Raw genomic sequence first — 21,801 nt, 5'->3', positions numbered from 1 at the left:
TCATGTATTAAGGAACAGTCTATGATGATGAAGTCCTTTGAAATACATGTGGCTGGGTATTATATTAAAACAGTGAACTAGGAATCAAAAGACCTGAGGGTCAATCTCAGACTATCCCTTCCTAGAAATGTGATCTTGAATAACTAACATCTTCTTTAAGCTTCTTCATTATCTACAGCATAAAGCAATACTTCCTTCCCTAGGCTAATTACTGAATTGTAAGAATTAAATAACCGAATGTATGAAAAAGTACACTTAGAACCAGGCAATTGTAAGGTGCTATAAAAACATTTAGTATCATTATCATTATTATTATTATTAATAAGGGAAGAAATGAGAGAGGACCGCTCTGCTTACATTAGTGTTCTGCATGTCTAGTCCCAGCATGAAATGAATGGATTGCAGGGAAGGATGCTGGACAGCTTCTCTTGCTCTAGGTCTTCAGAGCATGGCTTTACATTGTTTAGTTAATTCAAATAACAGACATACCCACATTCAAAGGTAAGTACCCAAAGCCAAATATAAATGTTTTGGGGATTATTTCAGTTTGGATTATCCATGTCTCTGTTTCCCTCCACTGGAGCAAATATTCAAGAGCTGACTGTGTGTAAAGAAGTTAGAGAAAACAGATGTATATAAGGCAAAAAGGGAAAAGTAAATTACATTCATCAGTATGCAGTCAGACATGTGTTTGCTCACTTAAAACACAATGCAGTCCAGCAGCAGAATTTGCTTCTTTGAAAGTAGATTCAATAATAACAACGTCAACATCTGAAAACTTACGGCAATCAAGTTACATTACAAAGATAAAAAGAATATAATTCTTGGTAACTAACACTTTATAATTCATGTGCTAAGACCGGCATATATACTGCCCAATGTAGAGCTAAATAACTAGCCTATGTAATACTAAAACAAGTCACTGGCCCAGGAAATCGCAGTTTTCATCCAGTGGGATTCCACTATAACATAGCTCCCACCACAGAACATATAGTTCAGAAGTTGTTCTTTCTAAGCATAAGGATAATAGAGAACCTAAAATTGGTCTTAAAAAATGAGAAGTCATTTTATAAAATATTATATTCAATAGATAAAACTAGACAAATGTTAAATTTTTATTATTTAAAATGTTGTAATGCAACATTTGAACTCACTTTTGTTCCAGGAGGCAATCCTTCCAGTTGCTTAGGTTTTATAAATGTTCGATGATGCTGCGTCTTATGATCTATTTTCTCCTTGCATGTCAAAAATTGCAGTCTGCATTTTGTACAACGATGTATTCCTTTTTTCTGTTGGGAAATAGCAAAAAGGAAGAAAAATAATTTCTATAACCACAAATATTGATTCCTGAAATTACTCTAGCAATTTTTTTTTTTTTTTTTTGTCAGTCACGGGGCTTGAACTACTCTGGGCCTGGGCTCTGTCCCTCAGCTCTTCAGCTCAAGGCGAGCGCTCTACCACTTGAGTCACAGCGCCACTTCTGGTTTTCTGAGTGGTTTACTGAAGTCTCACAAACTTTCCTGCCTGGGCTGGCTTTGAACTATGATCCTCAGATCTCAGCCTTCTGAGTAGTAGGATTACAGGTGTGAGCCACTGGTGCCTAGCTACTTTAACTTCATAAATAATATGAAGGTGTCATATTATGTTTGAAAACTTATATTATTATTTAAGTTTAAGAAGTACTTGATACTGTACAGAAATAGAACATGAAACTTCTATTACCAATCCTAAGAACTGTGGTATGAAAGGTCTTTAAATTTTAAATGTGAAGTACTAAAAAGACATGATATTGAGAAAATAAGTTATACTACATTTTTGCTTATATAAAGTGTTTTTTTATATTCAACTGTTGACAAAGAAGAACTGTTAACAGAAGAAAGTTCCTAGAGTTATGCTGTCCAGCATGTGATGTATAGTCACGTGGTTACTGCTCACAAATAATAAATGTTTAAGGAGAAGGAAATACTACTCTGATTTCAACACTGTGCATTGTATACATGTATTGAATTATTACCCTGTAACTGAAAAAAAATGTGTTCCAGTATTATCTTTCAACTACCATTATTTTAAAGGCAGAAAAAATTCACTACAATGTTCAAAGCAATATAGAAGAATAGTATGTTACAATTCTAGCTGCATCTTAAGGTTACTCTGAAATAACCTTATATTGGATTATATCACAGGTACAAGTAACATAAACAAATTCATCTATGTGTGGCCGTAAAAAGAAGAGGTCTGGGAAGGTGGCTCAGTGGTAGAGCGCTTGCCTTGCATGAATGAGGCCCTGGGTTCGATTCTTCAGCACTACATAAGCAAAAAGAGAAAAGCCGGAAGTGGTGATATGGCTCAAGTGGTAGAGTGCTAGCCTTGAGCTGAAGAGCTGAGGGACAGCGCCCAGGCCCAGAGTTCAGGCCCCACGACCGGACCCAAAAAAGAAGAAGAAGAAGAAGAAAGAAGAAAGAAGAAAGAAGAAGAAGAAGAAGAGAAAAATATGGCCTCCCAAAAAAGAAAGCAGCACAGAAGCAAAGTTCACCCTTGTTCAGTACCTAGAAATTTTTTCCTCTATAGTATTCTCTAGGTATCTGATCCAGGTTCATGATTTGAGATCCCATCTACCTATCTGTCTATATAACATTACTACATGATGTTTAATATGCTTGTCAAATCCACATGGACAAAACTAACCTCTAGATTTTCTGTGTATTTTGCTTTTCCCACCCTGTCAAATAGACTACTTCTTCAGTCTTCCCAACACCTTAGCATATGAAAACTTTATCATTGTAGTTTTCCAGGACAAAAAAAAAGGTCAATCATTGACTTTTGCATTCCATATCTAACACACACACACACACACAAAAAACCCAGTGAATTCTATCTGCAAAGCTTATTTCCAACTATTGCTACAATACTTCTCCAAGCAATTCACCTGGACTGTGGTAAAACAAACCACTTCTACCTTCTTCCTTTTATGTCTTTCCTTCCCAGAGCTACCAGTTCTTAAAATATGCCAGATCTATCACTTCCAACCTTTTAGTTGCTTCCCAAGTTCCTGTCTCTGGTTTAGAACAACAGGAACTGTTCCTCATCTGATGCCACCACACTGGCCTTCTTGCCAATTTTGAGTAGCTCAGGTTATAACTCTCTTCCAGATTTCAATAACACATTCCTTCATTTCCTTCAAAGAAGCTCTTCTATGACAAAAGAGCAACCATTCTTCTACCACATTCTCAATCTTTGGCACTCCTTGCCTTTACATTTTCCATCCACAGTACTTATCTCTAGCATGTGAATTCAAACATGCACACACGTGAGCACAAGGGCACATACACACAATTATTTTTAAAACCTAAGACAACCTCTGGCCCTATAAATAAGCTTTTATTAAAGAAATGAATATTGAGGTAGAAATCAGATGGAGAAAAATACTTATGAAGAAACAGGTTCAAATATGTTCATTTCATTCAATGAACATTTTTCTACATTCCTAAGTATACATCAATCTATTCTCTCCGTTGAACTGGTCTCTCATGCATGTATGCATTTCAATGTTCTATGGGTGATGAAGAATAACAGAATTGGAATTTTTAATAGCATTATGTTGAAAAAGAAAACAGTGATCTACTCCTATTGTCGAGTTCTCTTTCCTCATTTTCAAAATAGAAATTATAATGTAGACTTAGTGGTTATAAAGATTAAAACACTAGTCACTATAAGGTAACTGATTAGTACATGTTAACTGCTTGTTTTTTAATGACCTAAAAAACTTATTTGACACATCTAAAATTCTTTCATTACTTTTTTTTTTTTTTGGTCAGTTGTGGGGCTTGAACTCAGGGCCTGGGCACTGCCCCTGAGCTTTTGTGCTCAAGGCTAGCACTCTACCACTCTACATCCCTATTTCTGGTGGTTAACTGGAGGTAAGAATCTCAAGGAGTCTGAGCAAGCTGCTGGCTTTGAACCTTGATCCTCAAATCTCAGCCTCCTGAGTAATTAGGATTACAGGCATGAGCCACCAATGCCTGGTTCTTCCATTACTTTAAAAAAAAGTCATATAAGTTGGGTTGTTAGCTCTAAAATCATCAAAGAACTAAGAAAATAATTTTTTAAAGAAAAAGTTTACAGCTTGAAAGATAATCTTGAAAGATAATGAGACAGAATCAGCAATTCTGTCCAATGTAATAATATTGTCATCTCGATTACAAGTTTATAATTCCACTCAGCTATGGTTTTCCAGGCTCTCATAATTATACAAAATGTAAATACAATGAAGGGTGCTTGATGATCCTTCCCCTATTACAGATGTCTTCCTATCTCCCAGGTACTTCAAACAAACAGAAATAAAAAGTTGGGCACCTGTGGCAAGACAACTCTGGATATAAAGATATTTGATTTTTGATTATAAATAACACAGCCCACATACTGGGTTCACACATCTCATTCACAGTAATTCATTATTCTCATATTTATATCTTGGTAAAGATTCTAAGGAATTACTGCTTTATACTTTACTCTCAAAATTAAAGTTCAAAGATAAAATATTGAGCATTAAGAATAGTATTTCCCAAACTGCTGCTCAAAAAATGTTTAAATTAAAATTTCAAATAGAGGGTCCAATAGCTTGGGAGATGATACATACTATATCTTTTGCTTGGAGATTTACAATGTCCATTAGCATACTAAAAGTTCTGAGAAGTCCTGTTTTAAAAACAAACAAAAATGTTTAATTTTGTTAAGTCTCGGTAAGACTTATATACCAGTAACAATTTGTGGTACCCCTACTAACACCTGATGGAACATTGTTGGGAAGATCTTGACAGAACTTCTCAAGGGTGGTAGTATCCCAGACACAACTTAGGTCATCCCAGATTTATTTGAAAATTATACTTTTCTGATTTTTCCAATTAATAACCACAACTTGAATTCAAGATTTAGTTAACACTGGAAAGTGACAGCTTTCCTAGGAAAGGTGAATAAACTAGTGTGCCAATCTAATCTAAAAGGTGCTAAGCTTTTTAGTTATTACACAGTCAGATTAAGGAATGCAGTGGACTTCCGATTTTGACAATACTGTTGCTCTTTCTGGTACTGAAAAGCAGGATTAATTGTTAACTAATTACTACGTAGTTAACTAACATGTTAACATTAAAATTAACATCTTTTATCTCAATAAAGCAACAGTTTAATTGCTTCAGGAAAAGAACCAATAAATAATATCAGAAGGAAGGACATAAGCACTAACACTGAAATCCCAAAATTTCACAGCACAACTGGCAACAATTATCCAAGAAACAAGCCATGATACAAATATAATTCCCTGACAGAGTTCATACACTGACTATTCAACTTTGTTTCCTTAGTTGTGTATCTATGAAAGACCGCTTTGGACCAATAATGACAACACATCTTAGAAATCAAGGGTTAGAAAAGTATTTGGTGTGTGTGTGGGGGGGTATTTGAAGAGAAAAAGGAAAATGAGATTATGAGTCCTCAATCATTTTTTTTTCATTTCAAATCCATCTTTTCAACTTTTTTTTTTTTTTTGCCAGTTGTGAGGCCAAAACTCTGGGCCTGGCGCTGTCCCTTAGCTCTTCAACTCAAGGCTAGGCTTTACCACTTGAGGCACAGTGCCATTTCCTGCTTTTTCTCCTTATGTGGTGCTGAGGAATTGACCCCAGGCCCTCATGCATGCAAGGTAAGCACTCTACCACCAAGCCTCCTTCCCAGCCCTTTTTCTCATTTCTTGAGATTAAGTGATATCAATCCTATATTTAATTAGATCCAGAAATAACCAGTCTTGGGGCTTGAATGCAGAGCCTAGGTTCTGTCCCTGAGGTTCTCTGTTCAAAACTAGTGCTCTACCACTTGAGCCACAACTCCACTTCCGGCTTTTTGGTAGTTTTTATTAGAGAAAAGAGTCACAGATTTTCTTGCTTAGACTGGCTTTGAACCACAAGCCTCAGATCTCAGCCTCCTGAGTAACTAGGATTACATACATGAACCACTGGTACCTGTCTAATAACCAACTTTTAGATATTCAATTTATCTTTTCTATTTTCTTACAATTTTAGGCTTCCTATTCCTATTTATAAATAATGAAACTTATTGGCCATGCCTTCACTAGAAAGCAAGGAAAAAAAGTGAAATTTTCACAAGTAACTCAACATAATATGTATTTGCAAATATATTTTTGTACAACTTTGTTCCCTTGCAGAATATGTATAATCACTATCCTTAGGCACAATTGTTTCACTAAGACACAAGATAAAAAATTAGTACATCTCACCTGATGCTTCATATAATGATGCATATAGGGTGTTGCAATTTTGATAACTTTGAGGCAAAATGGACAAAGTAAATTCTTAGTGTTTTCATGAGATGTTCGAAAATGAGTTTCTACATCAGAAAATGATGATGATCTATAATTGCAAACCTAGAAATAGAAAGGTTTGGTTTTATCTGAAAACCTTTATCTGATGTGCAAAATAGTAACAATAACAGATCATATATTTAAAAGAGTACTATACTACTCATGCAGGTCTGATGCCTGTATAACCCAAGAATCTGACCAATAAAATTACAAGAGACAAAAAAGCTTTGGGAATGCATCCCCAAATGTAACTAGGTCCTACATTTAGAAATTAATATTAATTAATTCAAAAATTAATCACCCACATCTAGTATTGAATTTTGGAACCTTTTTCTTTTTCCTTTTTGATTGGTCATGGGGCTTGAACTTGGGGCCTGGGCACTGCCCTGAGCATTTTTACTCAAGGACAGTGTGCTCTACCACTCTGAGCCATAGTGCCATTTCCAGTTTTCTGGTGAACTGGAGTTAAGAGTCTCATGGACTTTCCTGTCTGAGCTGGCTTTGAACCATGAGTCTCAGATCTCAACCTCCTGAGTACTACTAGGATTACAGGTGTGAGCTACCAGGGCCCAGATGGAACCTCTTATCTGAAAAAAAAAAAAAAAAAGATTTTCTTTCACTGCATAAAACAGTATTCTTTTTAAAATTCTAAATAACTTCCAGGATATGGCAGTGGCAATTTATCTTTCTCTTGCTTTTCAATTCCTCCAAGTTCTGGAAAAATGGTCTCAAAGCATTTGATAGATCCTAATAACCAATAAAATTTTGCATTTTCCTCCTCTAACTATATTCTTCCCTTTGTGGAAAGTCCATATTTGTCTCTTCAGCAGTGCTTTTCAATCTAGTTACTAGAATGAGCCAGTTCACTGCCTTCCCATTATATAATGAAAGAGTAATAATACCAAGGTAATTTCCACTAATAAATTATTTACAAGAAAGACATTAATTTTAGCAACCAGTTTTACCATATGGTTAAAACAGACAAATGTTTCATGATACATAAAAATTATATGAGGGCTGGGAAGGTGGCTCAGCGGTAGAGTGCATGCCTTGCAAGCATGAGGCCCTCGGTTTGATTCCTCAGCACCACATAAACAGAAAAAGCTGGAAGTGGCGCTGTGGCTCCAGTGGTAGAGCGCTAGCCTTGAGCTGAAGAGCTCAGGGACAGCGCCCAGACCCAGAGTTCAGGCCCCATGACCGGCAAAAATATAAAAAATAAATAAAAATTACATGAAATTAAAAATCAGTGTCCATAAATATGTTTTTCTTATAACACAAAACATGTATTTATTCATTTTTTTTTGCTGCTGGCTACTTACTAGCACAATGGCATAAAATGTGGTTATCATAAACTCTCAAACCTAAAATAATTTCTATCTGACTCTTTACAGAAAAACAAACAAAAACTACCAACTGCTAATCTAACAAGCTGAAATCTTTTAAACAGAGTGATTAAGATGTGTGTGTACCTGGCAGATATATGGCATCTCACCGGGTTTATGATTGTCCTTCATATGTTGTAAAAGAACATGTTCTGTTTCAAATGATAATTCACAGATTTTACAAATGGCTAAAATTGAAAAGGAAAATAATATTACAACATTTTAAGACAGAAATCTTTTAAAATAATAGTGATATTTTAACTGAGTGCCAAGCAGTGTTCTGAAGAATTAACTTACATTAACTTACTATTCACGCTGATTTTAATTACAGGAATTAAGGAAGGCACTTTCATTACCCTACATCAAGTTGCAAGTAACTTGCCTGAATTCATGTAGCTGTAACAAGGTACAGTCTGATTGTGTGTCCCCACATGCACACATGTGCATGCACGCACCAGCCAATTGAGCTTAAACTTGGGGGCTGGGTACTGTCCCTTAGGGTTTTTTGCTCAAGGCTGTTCTTTACTATTTGGACCACACCTCTATTTCTGGCTTTTGGCAGTAAATGGAGGTAAGAATCCCAGGGACCTCCTCATATAGGCTGGTTTTGAACCTTGATCCTCAGATCTCAGCCTTCTGAGTAGCTAGGATTACAAGCATGAGACACTGGTGCCCCATTCAATTTTAACTAAAGTTGATTGCCTTCAACATCTGTGATTTCAGCTACTACTATTGTTATTTTCCTTATTAAAGTTTAAATGAAGGGCACTGTTTTCACAGTTTTCAACTGTAGTTGAAACTGTGGTTGAGGTGTCTGATTTAGTCCCCTACACACAATGTACAACTTATGTCAAGGTAGTTACTATAAATACATTTATTTGCAAGAGACTTTAATTTTAGTAACTAATTTTATTTCAATATTTATAGAAATTAAAATTTAATTTTAAAAAATCTGATCTCTCAAAATGTCCTTATATTTTAATAGAATCAAGGCTTGCTCATAGCTTGTATTGTCAAAATCAATTAATATCCAATACTTAAATGCAACTGCAACTCACTAGAAAAGTCGTGAGGAGTGTGTGTACTCTCGATGTGGCACTGCAGCTGGAAGGGTGTGGGAAATTGCCGGTAGCAGTGCTGGCAGGTGGTGTGGTTTTCCCAGCTCTCACTGCTCTGCTTCTCAAGTTCCAAGTGGTGTTTCATGTGGTTCATAAACCTGTAAGTGATCGTCAACAGGTGCAACCATTCAGACTTAGAAACAAAAAGCAAATCTTAGGAATAAGTATTTGTATCTAATTCTTCAACATATAGAATATAAACAATCCAGAAAAACCATCGTTTTCTTTAATCATCTTTTCATCTTTGTTTTAAAATAATTCATTAATGCAATCTGAAGTAGCACTAATTTTATCTAACTCATAGAATTATTCCAGATTAAAATGTTTTTAGATAAAACAGTAGTCTTTCTTTTCATTCCTAAAGTATTATGTTTTAAAATAAATACCAAAAACAAAAAAAAGAAACCCTACAATCAAAAGCAGCTAGAGTCCTAGGAGAAATCTTTTAAGGCCTTGAAGATACATAATAGATTCTAGATGCTTAAAAGACAAATTACTGGTATTTTTACTTGTGTCTTGGTTTTTAAATGCATCTAATAGCAATTTTAATGTCTACAATTATATGAACCTTTGTTTTATGTAATGATACCAATTTACTGTTAGTACAGACTTCATTTCAATGTGCAGACTGTGCCCTTTGAATGCAACATCCATTTTTCAGTTTTATATTCTGCTGTTTCAGTTTCCCTAAAAGGATTCCTAGGAGCAGAACTATGAGCTTCAGCAGCAGAGTGCGCAATATAAATGTGTATGCCTACATAAAACAGCTTGCTGAAGCCTTTTTTGCTGAATCTGAAAGTAAATTTACTCCATCAAAACAGTAATTTTGTGGACTGAGTCAACTTCTAACAACTACTCACTTTGAAATACTAAAGGAAATAATCTTAAAATCTATATAATGTCAATAATCTGTAACAATCATCAAGAAGGCTATATCTTATGTTTTAACCCCTCTTCAACACTACCTCTTGAAATTATCTTTTCTTCCTACTTTTTTTTTTTTTTTTTGGTCATTCCTGTGGGGCTTGAACTCTGGGCCTGAGTGCTGGCCCTCACTCAGCTCTTCCGCTCAAGGCTAGTGCTCTACTACTTGAGCTACAGTGCCACTTCCGGTTTTCTGGTGGTTTATCGGAGATAAGAATTTCACAGAGCTGGGGGCCAGTGGCTCACGCCTGAAATTCTAGTTACTCAGGAGGCTGAGATCTGAGGATCACGGTTCAAAGCCAGCCTGGGCAGGAAACTCTGTGAAACTCTGTGGCTCAAGTGGTAGAGGGCTCGCCTTAAGCTGAAGAGCTGAGGGACAATGCCCAGGCCCAGAGTTCAAGTCCCAGGGAAAAAAAGAGAGAGAGAGAGAACTGGTATATCTAAAATATTACTTTTCCTCATAAGATATACTTTGAAAATTTACATGTATGAATTAAAGACTTAATGACTAAATAAAATTAGTATGGAGGAAGTCAATTTTGACTCTTCTGTAGAAATGTTTCTTCTTGTAATATAAAGTATAAAATTTAAAGATAGTTAAAAAATGAAAAACACATATAAAAATGTCTAGATCATTGCTCAAAGAAAAAATTAGTTCATTTTGTCTAAAGTTAAAATAAAGTTTGTTCTTTCTTAAGCTATGTGAATGCAATACAAATAAGTAGTCGGGAATCAAATTATAATACACAAGAAAAGGCAAGAAGGCTTTTTAAAAAGAAAATTGGCTTCTGTTCTTAGCAGAATGTTAAAACTGATCGTGTCTAGAGTGACAGAGAAAAATACGAGATAAAGATACAACACTTATACCTATAGTATTTAAATTTTCAAATTGAAATAAAAAATGTATTAACATACCTAATATTATTTTTGAGAACTTTCAAGCAACTGAAGCATTTAAAGGTTGTATGAGTCTTCTGTTCTTCCTGGATATCTCCTTCATGTTTTCCATAATAAAAGTCATTAACTAACATGATCAATTTTCCTTTCTCTGAATCAGCAGTCATAGCTTTATTTGCTGTATTTGAGTTTTCTGTTTTATCTGGTCCCAAAAAGTCATTTATCATGTCTGGACAACAATACTAGATGAGAAAATAATAGATACTTTTCTTACTTAAAAAGAAATAAAATAATAAAAACTGATTATGTGTTTACAACTAAAGTCAGACCATATAAAACTATCTGGTAATATATTCAGAAAAACAGTTACCAAAAGTTGTGGGGCATATGGTAATGCACACAATTCAAATACTATGTATTATCTTAAGGAACAAAAAACAAATATCAAGCCTGGTGCTGGTAGCTCACACCTGTAATACTAGCTACTGTAGCTGAGATAGGAGGATCATGGATTTGAATCCAGTGGTTTGATTCCAGTCAGGACAAGAAAGGCTATGAACCTTTTTTTTTTCTGGTCCTGGGGCTTGAACTCAGGGCCTGGGCGGCATTGTCCCTGAGCCTCTTCATGCTCAAGGTTTGGGCTCTACCACTTGGGCCACAGCATCACTCCAGCTTTTGTGAGTAGTTTATTAGAGATAAGCCCAGGCTGGCTTTAAAAGTAGCCAAGATCAGGGTAAAGGCATGTAGTTGGTAAACAGATCAGAAAAATCAAAGACTTAATGAGCTAGGCACTGGTACCTCATTCCTGAGGAAGTACTGCTATGGATCAAAGTGGTAGAGTGCTAGCCTTGAGCTAAAAGAGCTCAGAGACAGTGCCTAGGCCCTGAATTTAAGCCCCATGAAATAAAAGACTCAATGGTAATGAATCTTAAAAAATGCCAGGAAAGGGAGCAGAACATAGCTCAGTATTAAAATGCTTACCCAGCACATATGAGACACAAAATGATAGATAGATAAATAGATAGATAATAGATATAAGATATAAATATAGATACATACATACATATATACAAATACATAGCTAGACAAGACAGACAGACAACAAAGCTCTACCCTTTGTTTGCAAAAGCTGGAAAAGAAGGAAGGACAGTGGCAGAAAGTAACCCAGACCTGATTTGGTAAGGAGAAGCTGAAAAGGCAATCTACACAAGCAATCTGACTCATGAATCACACACATAGGGAGCTTTCTATTCGGCAGTTGTACAAACTAGCTAGAAGACTAACACTATTTTGCCAACCTGTGCTTTTCCTAAAAGGAACCTTGTACAAAATAGATAACCTAACAAAATCCTAACCATTCAACAAGATAGCACTCATATATAAGCAAAACTTATAAATACAAATATTTCCAACAAAAAACTTTCAACAGAAACATGTTGTCATGAAGCAGATACATATTAAAAAGTGCTCAAAATTTTTGTCACAAATTTGAATTAAAAATTTTTTTTTTGCCAGTTGTAGGGCTTGAATTCAGGGTCTGGGTGCTGTCCCTGAGCTGCTTTTGCTCAAGGCGACTGTTTTTACCTCTTGAGCCACAGTGCCACTACGGCCTTTTCTGTTTATGTGGGGCTGAAGAATCGAGCCCAGGGCCTCATGCATGCAAGGCAAGCACTCTACCATTGAGCCACCTTCCCAGCCTCACAAATTTGAAATTTTTAATTAAAAGTAGTGACTGTAAAGAAATATAAATGTTTGAAGAGACAGCTTTTTTTTTTTTTTGTCGGTCATGGGGCTTGAACTCTGGGCTTGGGCGCTGTCCCTCAGCTCTTCAGCTCAAGGCTAGCACTCTACCACTTGAGCTACAGCACCATTTCTGGTTTTCTAGTGGTTTACTGGAGATAGGAGTCTCACGGACTTTCCTGCCCGGGCTGGCTTAGAACTGCGATCCTCAAATCTCAGCCTCCTGAGTAGCTAGGATTACAGGCGTGAGCCACCAGCACACGGCCTGAAGAGTAGCTTTTATAGAGAAAAATCATTCACAATTTAAGAATCATATCTTTTTAAAAAATGGGAATAATGGGGAGGGGAGGGGGGAATAGGGGTAGGGGGTGGGGGATATGGGAAGGGATAGAAAGGGGAAACAAAGGAGGAGGCAACAATGCTTGCTAAGAAATATACTCATTACCTTGCCCATGTAATTGTAACCCCTCTGTACAGTATTTTCACAATTAAAAAAAAACATGTCTAAAAAAATGGCAACAACCTATAGTTCTGAACTTTATTGTCCACAAAAGTACAAAAATAGAAATATATAATTATTAATTATATAAATAATAAACCATATGGATGATGAATATAAAATTCCATACCTTGAAAAGAATAACAGACTTGTATTTAATTTTCTATATAAAATTGTAGAAAATAGCTCATACATTTTTCAAAAAGGAAAATCAGGTGTTTGTAGAAACTTGGGTTTTCAAATTAGTACATGTTTAGAATGCCAGTTATGTCTAACTGCCTAACAATAGGAAAAACTATCAAATAACTTTCTAAAGATTAAATAATGTATGTAAAGCTTAGTTTTAAGTCTGACACATGGCCTCAGATGAATTGTTATAACTGTAAAATATTCTAAACTGACAGTATAGCTTAGTAAATAATGATTAATATAGTATTTTGCCATAAATCAAAACAAGCATATATATATGTATATTTATATTTTTGGGGGGAGGGGTCTGGTCATGGGGCCTGAACTCTGGGCCTGGGGGCTGTCCCTCAGCTCTTCAGCTCAAGGCTAGCGCTCTACCACTTGAGCCACAGTGCCACTTCCGGCTTTTTTTCTTTTTGCTTATATGGTGCTGGGGAATGGAACCCAGGGCCTCATGCACTCTACCACTGAGCCACCTTCCCAGCCCCTAAAACAAGCATATATTAAAATATATGAACATGACTTTAAAAATCTGATAAGTCAAGAAGAACTTTATGTATTAAGAGTGTAAAATTAATTTTACCTAAGCTTTATGGAAATACCCAATATAATAAGGGTTCTTATTTAAATTATCAGGCCCATTATCTACCATAAATCAATCAAATTATCAGGCCCATTATCAATCAATATTTTCTTTAAAAATTTTTTTATTATCTTTAAGTAGTTGTACAAAGAAGTTCCCATTCTACACAACAGTGTATGAGTACAAAGTGTCTGACAACATTGTCACCCATCTCTCTTAACCCTTCCCTTTCTTCTCTCACTTTTTTCAATCAATATTTTCAATAATTTTTTTTGGGGGGGAGGTCCGGTCATGGGGCCTGAACTCTGGGCCTGGGCGCTGTCCCTCAGCTCTTCACCTCAAGGCTAGCACTCTACCACTTGAGCCACAGCACCACTTCCGACTTTTTTCTTTTTGCTTATGTGGTGCTGAGGAATCGAACCCAGGGCTTCATGCATGCAAGGCAAGCGCTCTACCTCTGAGCCACCTTCCCAGCCCCTTCAATGATTTTTAAACTTTAAAATAAAACTAAAATTTGAAAAGGTTTACCTGCATGTGATTTTTCATAGGATCCAGAAGATTGAAATGAATATTGCACTTTGGACAAGCTCGTGGAAAAGGCGTTCCATCTTTAGATTGATTTGATGAAGTATTTTCACCTAAAATAAATTCAGAATACTTATGATTCAAAACATATTACCTTCCTCAGGAGCATCAAGGTTCAAGGCTAACCAAAACAAAGTTCCCAACCAACAGGCAGGTAGGGTGATATGTACTACCACACAAGTCCCAGCTATGTGGGATGCTGAAATTAGGTGGATCAACATTTCAGGCCAGTCCAGGCAAAAAAGTTCACTGCATCTCAAGAGCACAGTGGCATATACCTGTTATTGCAGCCCCAAAAGGAAATGTGAAATAGAATACAGTCTAGGCATGAACCTGGGCAGAAATGGAAAACTTCTCAAAATAACCAGTACAGCCAGGCACCAGTATCTCACATCTGCAATCCTAGCTACTTGGAAGGCTGAGAATGGAAGTATCATGGTTTACGCCAGCCCAAACAGAAATTTGAGAAATCTATTCCCAACTCATAGATGGGTGCTATGGCACACATCTGTCATCTCAATCTGTAAGGAAGGCTGATATTGGGAGGATCATTCCTAGGCAGAAAAGTTCAGCAAAATCTATCTACCTATTGGAGACTCTGGATACAGTATCTCATACCTATGATCTTAGGTGGTGGTCAGGAAGATTAAATGTAGGCAGAATGAGGCTCAAGTGTGTGTCTGAGCTGTAGAAGCAAGACCCTATCCTAACAATAATCAGTAAAAAAAAAAAGGGCATAGCTAAGTGGTATCATGCCAACCACCCATCAAGTATGAGGGCCTGAAGTTATACCCTCAGTGACAACAAAAAGAGAATAAAAAAGGGATACAGATTTGGTTCTGTGGTAGAGTACCTGCCTAGCAAGTGAGAAGCCTTGACTTCAAACCCCAGTACCAACACTCCTCTAAAAAAAAAAAAAAAGAAAAGAAAAAGAAAAAAAAATCAAGCTCTAAGAAAACTTCATATTTACAATTTCCCAAACTGATGTACAATTTTATAGCAATTTATTTTGTCTATGCTAGAATCCATAGTTACCTTTTGATGGCATAGCTTGGGGAGACATCAGTGAAGGAGATTTAACTATAGGGAATACAGCTGAGGAATCTGTTTCAGAAACACTTTCACCAGGCTTGGGCTTTTTTGGATTTACACTGTTCACTTCAGAAGCAGAAGGACGTTTTGATAAAAACAAATTTTCATTCAGACCTGGAATGATTTAAATAGTGCAGTGGGAATATTTTAAGATACTTGATGAAACTGATTATAACTCAGTAAAATAGTCTGACCTAAATTATACAGAATATAAATGAATTAAATCACAGAAATAACAATAATAAAAACTCAATGATATATACTCATATAGTATAAACAACACAAACATTTAGTAAAGGCTACATGGATTCAAATACTGATATCTGCAAAACAATCATTCTATGCAAGAATGTTCTAAATGTTTCAAATAAAAATCTAAAAACAGTGGCTGGGAAGGTGGCCCAGTGGTAGAGTACTTGCCTTGCATGCATGAGGGCCTGGGTTTGATTCCTCAGCACCACATAAGCAGAAAAAGCTGGAAGTGGCGCTGTGGCTCAAGTGGTAGAGTGCCAGCCTTAAGCTGAAGAGCTGAGGGACAGCGCCCAGGCCCATGGCTCACAAAAAAAAAAAAAAAAAAAAAAAAAATCTAAAAACAGACAGCTCAATATAAGCCAAGGAACAAAAACTTTAAGAGTGTATCTGAATAATATTCCTACAAATTATTTATCTTTAGATACTCAGTGCTTCAATATGCAAAGCAGCAAAAAATAAAATGGCAATATAATCTTTGTTTCAAGAAGTTAGAGACCCTTAAAATACTTTTTTATTCAATTTCTCATATATTGTTAGTCCTTTTCTTACCTAACAAACTGAAGAGTAGTCTACTCAGATAGCTTTGCAGAGTTATTACATGCTTGTTGCTTTGTACCAAAAGGAAACAACTTACCTTGAATAACATTCTGCTCATTCGTAAGAAAGACAAATATTAGAAATAGTGTATAGGGTTTTTATATATGTTCCTCACAGTTTAGAGGTTGATTTTATGAAACATATTGGATATGTTTAACAGGGAAATTTTTCCATTTTATTTTAGACTTTGACATACATTTGTGTTTGAATAGAAATTTCTTTCCTAAAAATGCTTTTCCATTTAAAAACCATTACCTTAAGGCTAAAGGATTTTAGCCTTAGTTACAGCATTAGCTGAAGGGGGGTATTTAGGCAACAACCAGGCCAGACAAAGTTATTATTTTTTAAATATCACATAATGTACTTTGTGCATTACAAAACAGCATTTTACATTATTTTTCTTGTGCTTGTCCTGGGGCTTGCACTCAGGGCCTGGGAGCTGTCCCTCAGCTTTTATACTCAATGCTAGTACTCTACCACTTGAGCCACAGCTACACTTCCCTTTTTTTTGGTGGTTAATTGGAGTTTCCAATTAATTAATTAATTAATGGACATTGCTACCTGCTCTGGCTTTGAATCTCGATCCTTAGATCTCAGCCTCCTGAAAAGGTATGATTACAGGCATGAGCCACTGGCACCTGGTCTACACATTATATTTTTAATAATTTCAACCATATAATAAAAGTAGAAATAGTGAATATTTGAAACATTCTAGGCTTTTAGGCCAGACAACATAAAATCAAATCCAGCTTCTGTCACTCTAGTTAGGTATTCTTAGTTTATTTAATTCTTCTGGGCCTCAGTTTCCCTTATACAGTAAATTATGATTTTATTTTCTAGAGCTGTCTTAAAGATAAACAAGATAATATATTTAAGCACACCAAGAAAATATCTGGAATATAGAAAGCACTACCATTTTTACGCTGATTTTTACATTTTCGTTTAAAGGGAAAGATCGTTCCAATCTAAGAACAAATATACAGAAAAATAAGAACATCACACTAGTAATGGGTTATCTTTTGAAAAAACACAAAAATAATTTCCCCCCATTTTCAATGTACTCAATTTCAAATAGATACACCACAAGTACATGGAAAAAATTCTCTGAATCACCTAAGTATTCTGGTGAGATGCTTAAGTTAGTTGAAAATCCTATGGTACTTTTAATTAAGCAACTGAATATAACAAGCTGAATGGTAAAAAAAAAAAAAAAAAAAAGTTTGATATAAAAAAAACATTAAAAAATCTCAACATTAAATTCTGTTTTAAATTCTAACCCTTTAACATTTCTGTTCTATTGAGCTTGTACTGTTCTACTTCAAGCAGTTCTATTTCTTATTTTTTTGGGGGGATGGGGGAGAGTCCGGTCATGGGGCCTGAACTCTGGGCCTGGGCACTGTCCCTCAGCTCTTCAGCTCAAGGCTAGCACTCTACCACTTGAGCCACAACGCCACTTCTGGCTTTTTTTTTCTGCTTATGTGGTGCTGAAGAATCGAACCCAGGGCCTCATGCATGCAAGGCAAGCGCTCTACCACTGAGCCACCTTCCCAGCTCAAGAAGTTCTATTTCTGGCAGAAAAAAAAATCTTACTCTCATTCAAGATCAAACTCTGACTGAATCTTTTTCAGAGTCACATAATCTCCACAGACAGCAATCTATTAATCATGCTAACTACATTATTTCATAATGATCATAAATCACAACCATCAGTGTTTCAAGTCCTTTAAACCTTATGTTTTTCCACATTTTATTTAAATTATCTGCAAATTAAAAAAAACCTTATTTAATAAAGTAAAAATCAAGAATTAAAATTATGTCTCCAATGGGATAGTTCCAGGTATGGAGTATTAATCCACTATTCAGGGAAAATGAGTATGTCCATTCTTAACAATATGAGACTCGATAAAAGAATAAAAATAACCTAATAACAAAGGCTCAAACCATCCATCTTCCAACTTATCTTACTGTTTAAACTAAAGTTTCACTCCCTGTGGTGGAAAACCTAGAGGAACAGAAGGAATCATTATTTGTATTTAATTCCAAAGTCTCAAGGATACAGACTCATTATCTGAATAAAATCTATGTGTTTTGTAAACCAGATTTCTTCCTGTTTGCTTTGATTATACTTGCTTTATTAAAGAAGTAGTAAAATAGTTACATAAATGACCCTCAGGAAAGTATCAAAGTATTAGGTACTAGTGTGCCACTATGAAAATTAAAAAAAAAAACAACTTGACAGGAGCCTGGTAAACTTTCCACATTGACCTATTTAATATTGTACACACACACACACACACACAAACTTTCCACATTGACCTATTTAATATTGTACACACACACACACACACACACACACACACACACACACACACACACACACACACACACACACACACACACACACACACACACACACACACACACACACACACACACACACACACACACACCTGTTTAGCCAAATCTTTCAGATACATCTGAATTGCTACTGTACTAGAATTAACTATCTTGATTACAGGGAATTTTCAGTAAGACAAAACTTTTTTTTTCTTGGTCATGGGGCTTGAACTCTGGGCTTGGGCGCTGTCCCTGCGCTCTTCAGCTCAAGGCGAGCACTCTACCATTTGAGCCACAGCGCCACTTCTGGTTTTCTAGTGTTTTATTGGAGATAAAAAGTTTCAGGGAGCCGGGCGCTGGTAGCTCACGCCTGTAATCCTAGCTACTCAGGAGGCTGAGATCTGAGGATCGCGGTTCAAAGCCAGCCCGGGCAGGAGAGACCGTGAGACTCCTATCTCCAATAAACCACCAGAAAACCGGAAGTGGCGCTGTAGCTCAAGTGGTAGAGCGCTCGCCTTGAGCTGAAGAGCTGAGGGACAGCGCTCAGGCCCAGAGTTCAAGCCCCACGACCGACAAAAAAAAAAAAAAAAAAAAAAAAGTTTCAGGGATGTTCCTGCCTGGGCTGGCTTTGAACCGTGATCCTCAGATCTCAGCCTCCTGAGTAGCTAGGATTACAGGCATGAGCCAGCATCGCCCAGCTAAAATTACTTTATATCTTGTTATTGAAATACTATGTTTCAGAACACAATAAAAAAAACTTTAAATCTTCTTCAATAGATAAATTATATTATCTCTTCAAAGGGTATTTATTGAGTGCCCACTATGTACATATCACTCTTTGTTGAAGCCACTTTGCAATAACACTTTAAAAATCATATTTAATTACTGCATTGGAATTACTGACTGGAAGAGAAGGATACTAACCTAACCAAGAAATCAACTATAACCATATGCTTTTTCACACTAGTAACTATTGAAACTCATATTTTAAAGAGTACTTAAAAGTATTTCTTTACTTCATACAAATTATTTTAAGGTTGTTTTCAAAGTTTTTTCCAAAGAGGAATGAGTTCAATATGGTTTAACCAAGATTTTATTTAAAAAATCACTCAAAAAAGGCATTCAAAAACTATTAGCACCCAACCATATAACCCATGAAACCTTTCACATGCAAAGGACTCAAAACAGAAAATCAATGCCATATGCATACTCAACAAATTTGTTTTTGTTATTTTAAGGAAAAAAAAATACTAAAACCAACCTGCTACAGAAATTGTTGGTATCCCTTGGTACTGTGGTAATTCTGTATCCTGGGTCAAGTCAAACAGTAACTCAGAAGAATTACTAGATACAACTCGGGATGACTTTGTTAAATAGCCCTGTTAAAATATTTTAAAGGAAGAACATTGCATTTATTCAACAGTTAGTTACTTTGTTTCATAAACTTTGATAAATGAAAAATTGTATACCAGCATCCAGAAGATTACCTCTGATGATTTAATCTCCAAAAACACAAGGGGAATCACTGACTTGCCAAAATTATCATCTACCAAAATAGAAAGCAAGCTAATAGCACTGGCATATTTCTAACTAACAAACTAAAACTATTTAATTACCTAATTTGGGGAACAAATTTTCGTTCAACTTTATCTGACACACTGAACTATTCTAAAGATGCAGTATTAACATGAAGCAAATAATGGAATCCAGCAAATCCTCTGGGCAAAAGTACTCTCCTCTGGAGAAAAGTAGAAAACACTTTGCCATAAATATAAATGCCTCTACACCTTTAAAAATCCCATATCCAAAATGTTGGGGCAATTTGGAATCAATCTGTACTATTGTACATAAGCATTTAGGATGATTGTACCAGCTGTTATGAATTTTGGAACCATCTTGGAGAAATTTATAAGCTATGAGGTCAGAAAGAGAAGAGAGAGCCCCTTATTCTTCGATTCAGCCCACAGGAAGATGTGCTAGGCCAGAAATGCTCCCATCTCATATGACAAATACAATAGTAACCTGGCCAATAGGGTGAAAAATTAAGAATGCCAAGCAGATAGGGTTTAAAACAGTAGCTATTTATAGGAATGATCTGAGCCAGTGGCCTAGTCTCAGGATTGGATTCAAAAGGAATCTCAATGTTTTCACCAGCAATCAAGGTATCCCAAGCTAAAGGAAGGGTTAAAGGGGCAAAAATTATATATAAAGCAATGTGAAAGGCTGGGAAGGTGGCTCAGTGGTAGAGGGCTTGCCTTGCATGCATGAGGCCTTGGATTAGATTCCTTAGCACCACATAAGCAGAAAAGGCCGGAAGTGATGCTATAGCTCAAGTGGTAAAGTACTAGCCTTGAGCTGAAGAGCTGAGGGACTGTACCCAGGCCCAGAGTTCAAACCCCATGACCAACCAAAAAAAAAAAAAAGCAGTGTGAATTCTTATGTGAGAATACACATATTTGGTATAACTACAAAAAGTGTGGTCAATATAATTTGGAGATATATGTTCCAATACTTATACATTAAGTATAAACAGACAAAATACTTCCCAATATTATTTATAAAGAATAACTATTGTATACAGTAAAATCTCTCAGTGAGTTAGACTATGATACATAATAAACCAAGTTTAACAATGGTAGCTGGGCACCAGTGGCTCATGCCTGTAAGCCTAGCTATTCAGGAGGCTGAGATCTAATGACTGTGGTTCGAAGCCAGCCTGGGCAGAAAAGTCCCCATGAGACTCTTACCTCAAATAAACTACTCAAAAAATCTAGGGTTGGGAGGTGGCTCAGTGGTAGAGCGCTTGCCTTGCATGCATGAGGCCCTGGGTTCGATTCTTCAGCACCACATAAGCAAAAAGAAAAAAGCTGGAAGTGACGCTGTGGCTCAAGTGGTAGAGCACTAGCCTTGAGCTGAAGAGCTGAGGGACAGTGCCCAAGCCCAGAGTTCAGGCCCCATGATCTAAATAAATAAATAAATAAAATGATGACATTCACTGCTGGCAAAGTATATAGATGATATTGTAGGATGAGCTGTCTAAAAATTTCAGCAGTAGCTTCCAAAGTCTCTAAAAGGCTTATTTGATCCAGTTATTCCGCTTTGAAGAACTCACAAGGAAATGAAGTTTATGGAGAATTATTCATCATAGCAAAATACCTATAATCTATGGGTCCAACAGAGAAATAGACTATCATACATCCATGAATCAAGTTTTGGAAAATGTTCCAATGACATGTTCC

The 21,801-nt window shown here is 36.2% G+C and overlaps 1 protein-coding gene across 3 annotated transcripts in view; it reads right to left on the bottom strand.

The window, feature by feature from the left end:
* The window catches only part of Znf280d (zinc finger protein 280D), a 76,022-nt gene that overhangs the window by 32,327 nt on the left and 21,894 nt on the right, over positions 1–21,801 (bottom strand). For all 3 annotated transcript variants that reach the window (XM_069995340.1, XM_069995341.1, XM_069995342.1), the window contains exons 5-12: positions 19,824–19,941; positions 15,320–15,490; positions 14,228–14,337; positions 10,707–10,930; positions 8,808–8,965; positions 7,837–7,937; positions 6,284–6,430; positions 1,155–1,289 (exon numbers count right to left, since the gene is read on the bottom strand). In XM_069995340.1, the coding sequence (XP_069851441.1) occupies positions 1,155–1,289; positions 6,284–6,430; positions 7,837–7,937; positions 8,808–8,965; positions 10,707–10,930; positions 14,228–14,337; positions 15,320–15,490; positions 19,824–19,941 (1,164 nt within the window). The remainder of the gene's footprint in view (positions 1–1,154; positions 1,290–6,283; positions 6,431–7,836; positions 7,938–8,807; positions 8,966–10,706; positions 10,931–14,227; positions 14,338–15,319; positions 15,491–19,823; positions 19,942–21,801) is intronic.

Source organism: Dipodomys merriami, unplaced genomic scaffold (assembly GCF_024711535.1).
Source record: "Dipodomys merriami isolate MVZ:Mamm:240054 unplaced genomic scaffold, mDipMer1.0.p SCAF_48, whole genome shotgun sequence".
NCBI classification, from domain to species: Eukaryota; Metazoa; Chordata; class Mammalia; order Rodentia; family Heteromyidae; genus Dipodomys; species Dipodomys merriami.
This window is presented reverse-complemented; position numbering and strand designations above follow the sequence as displayed.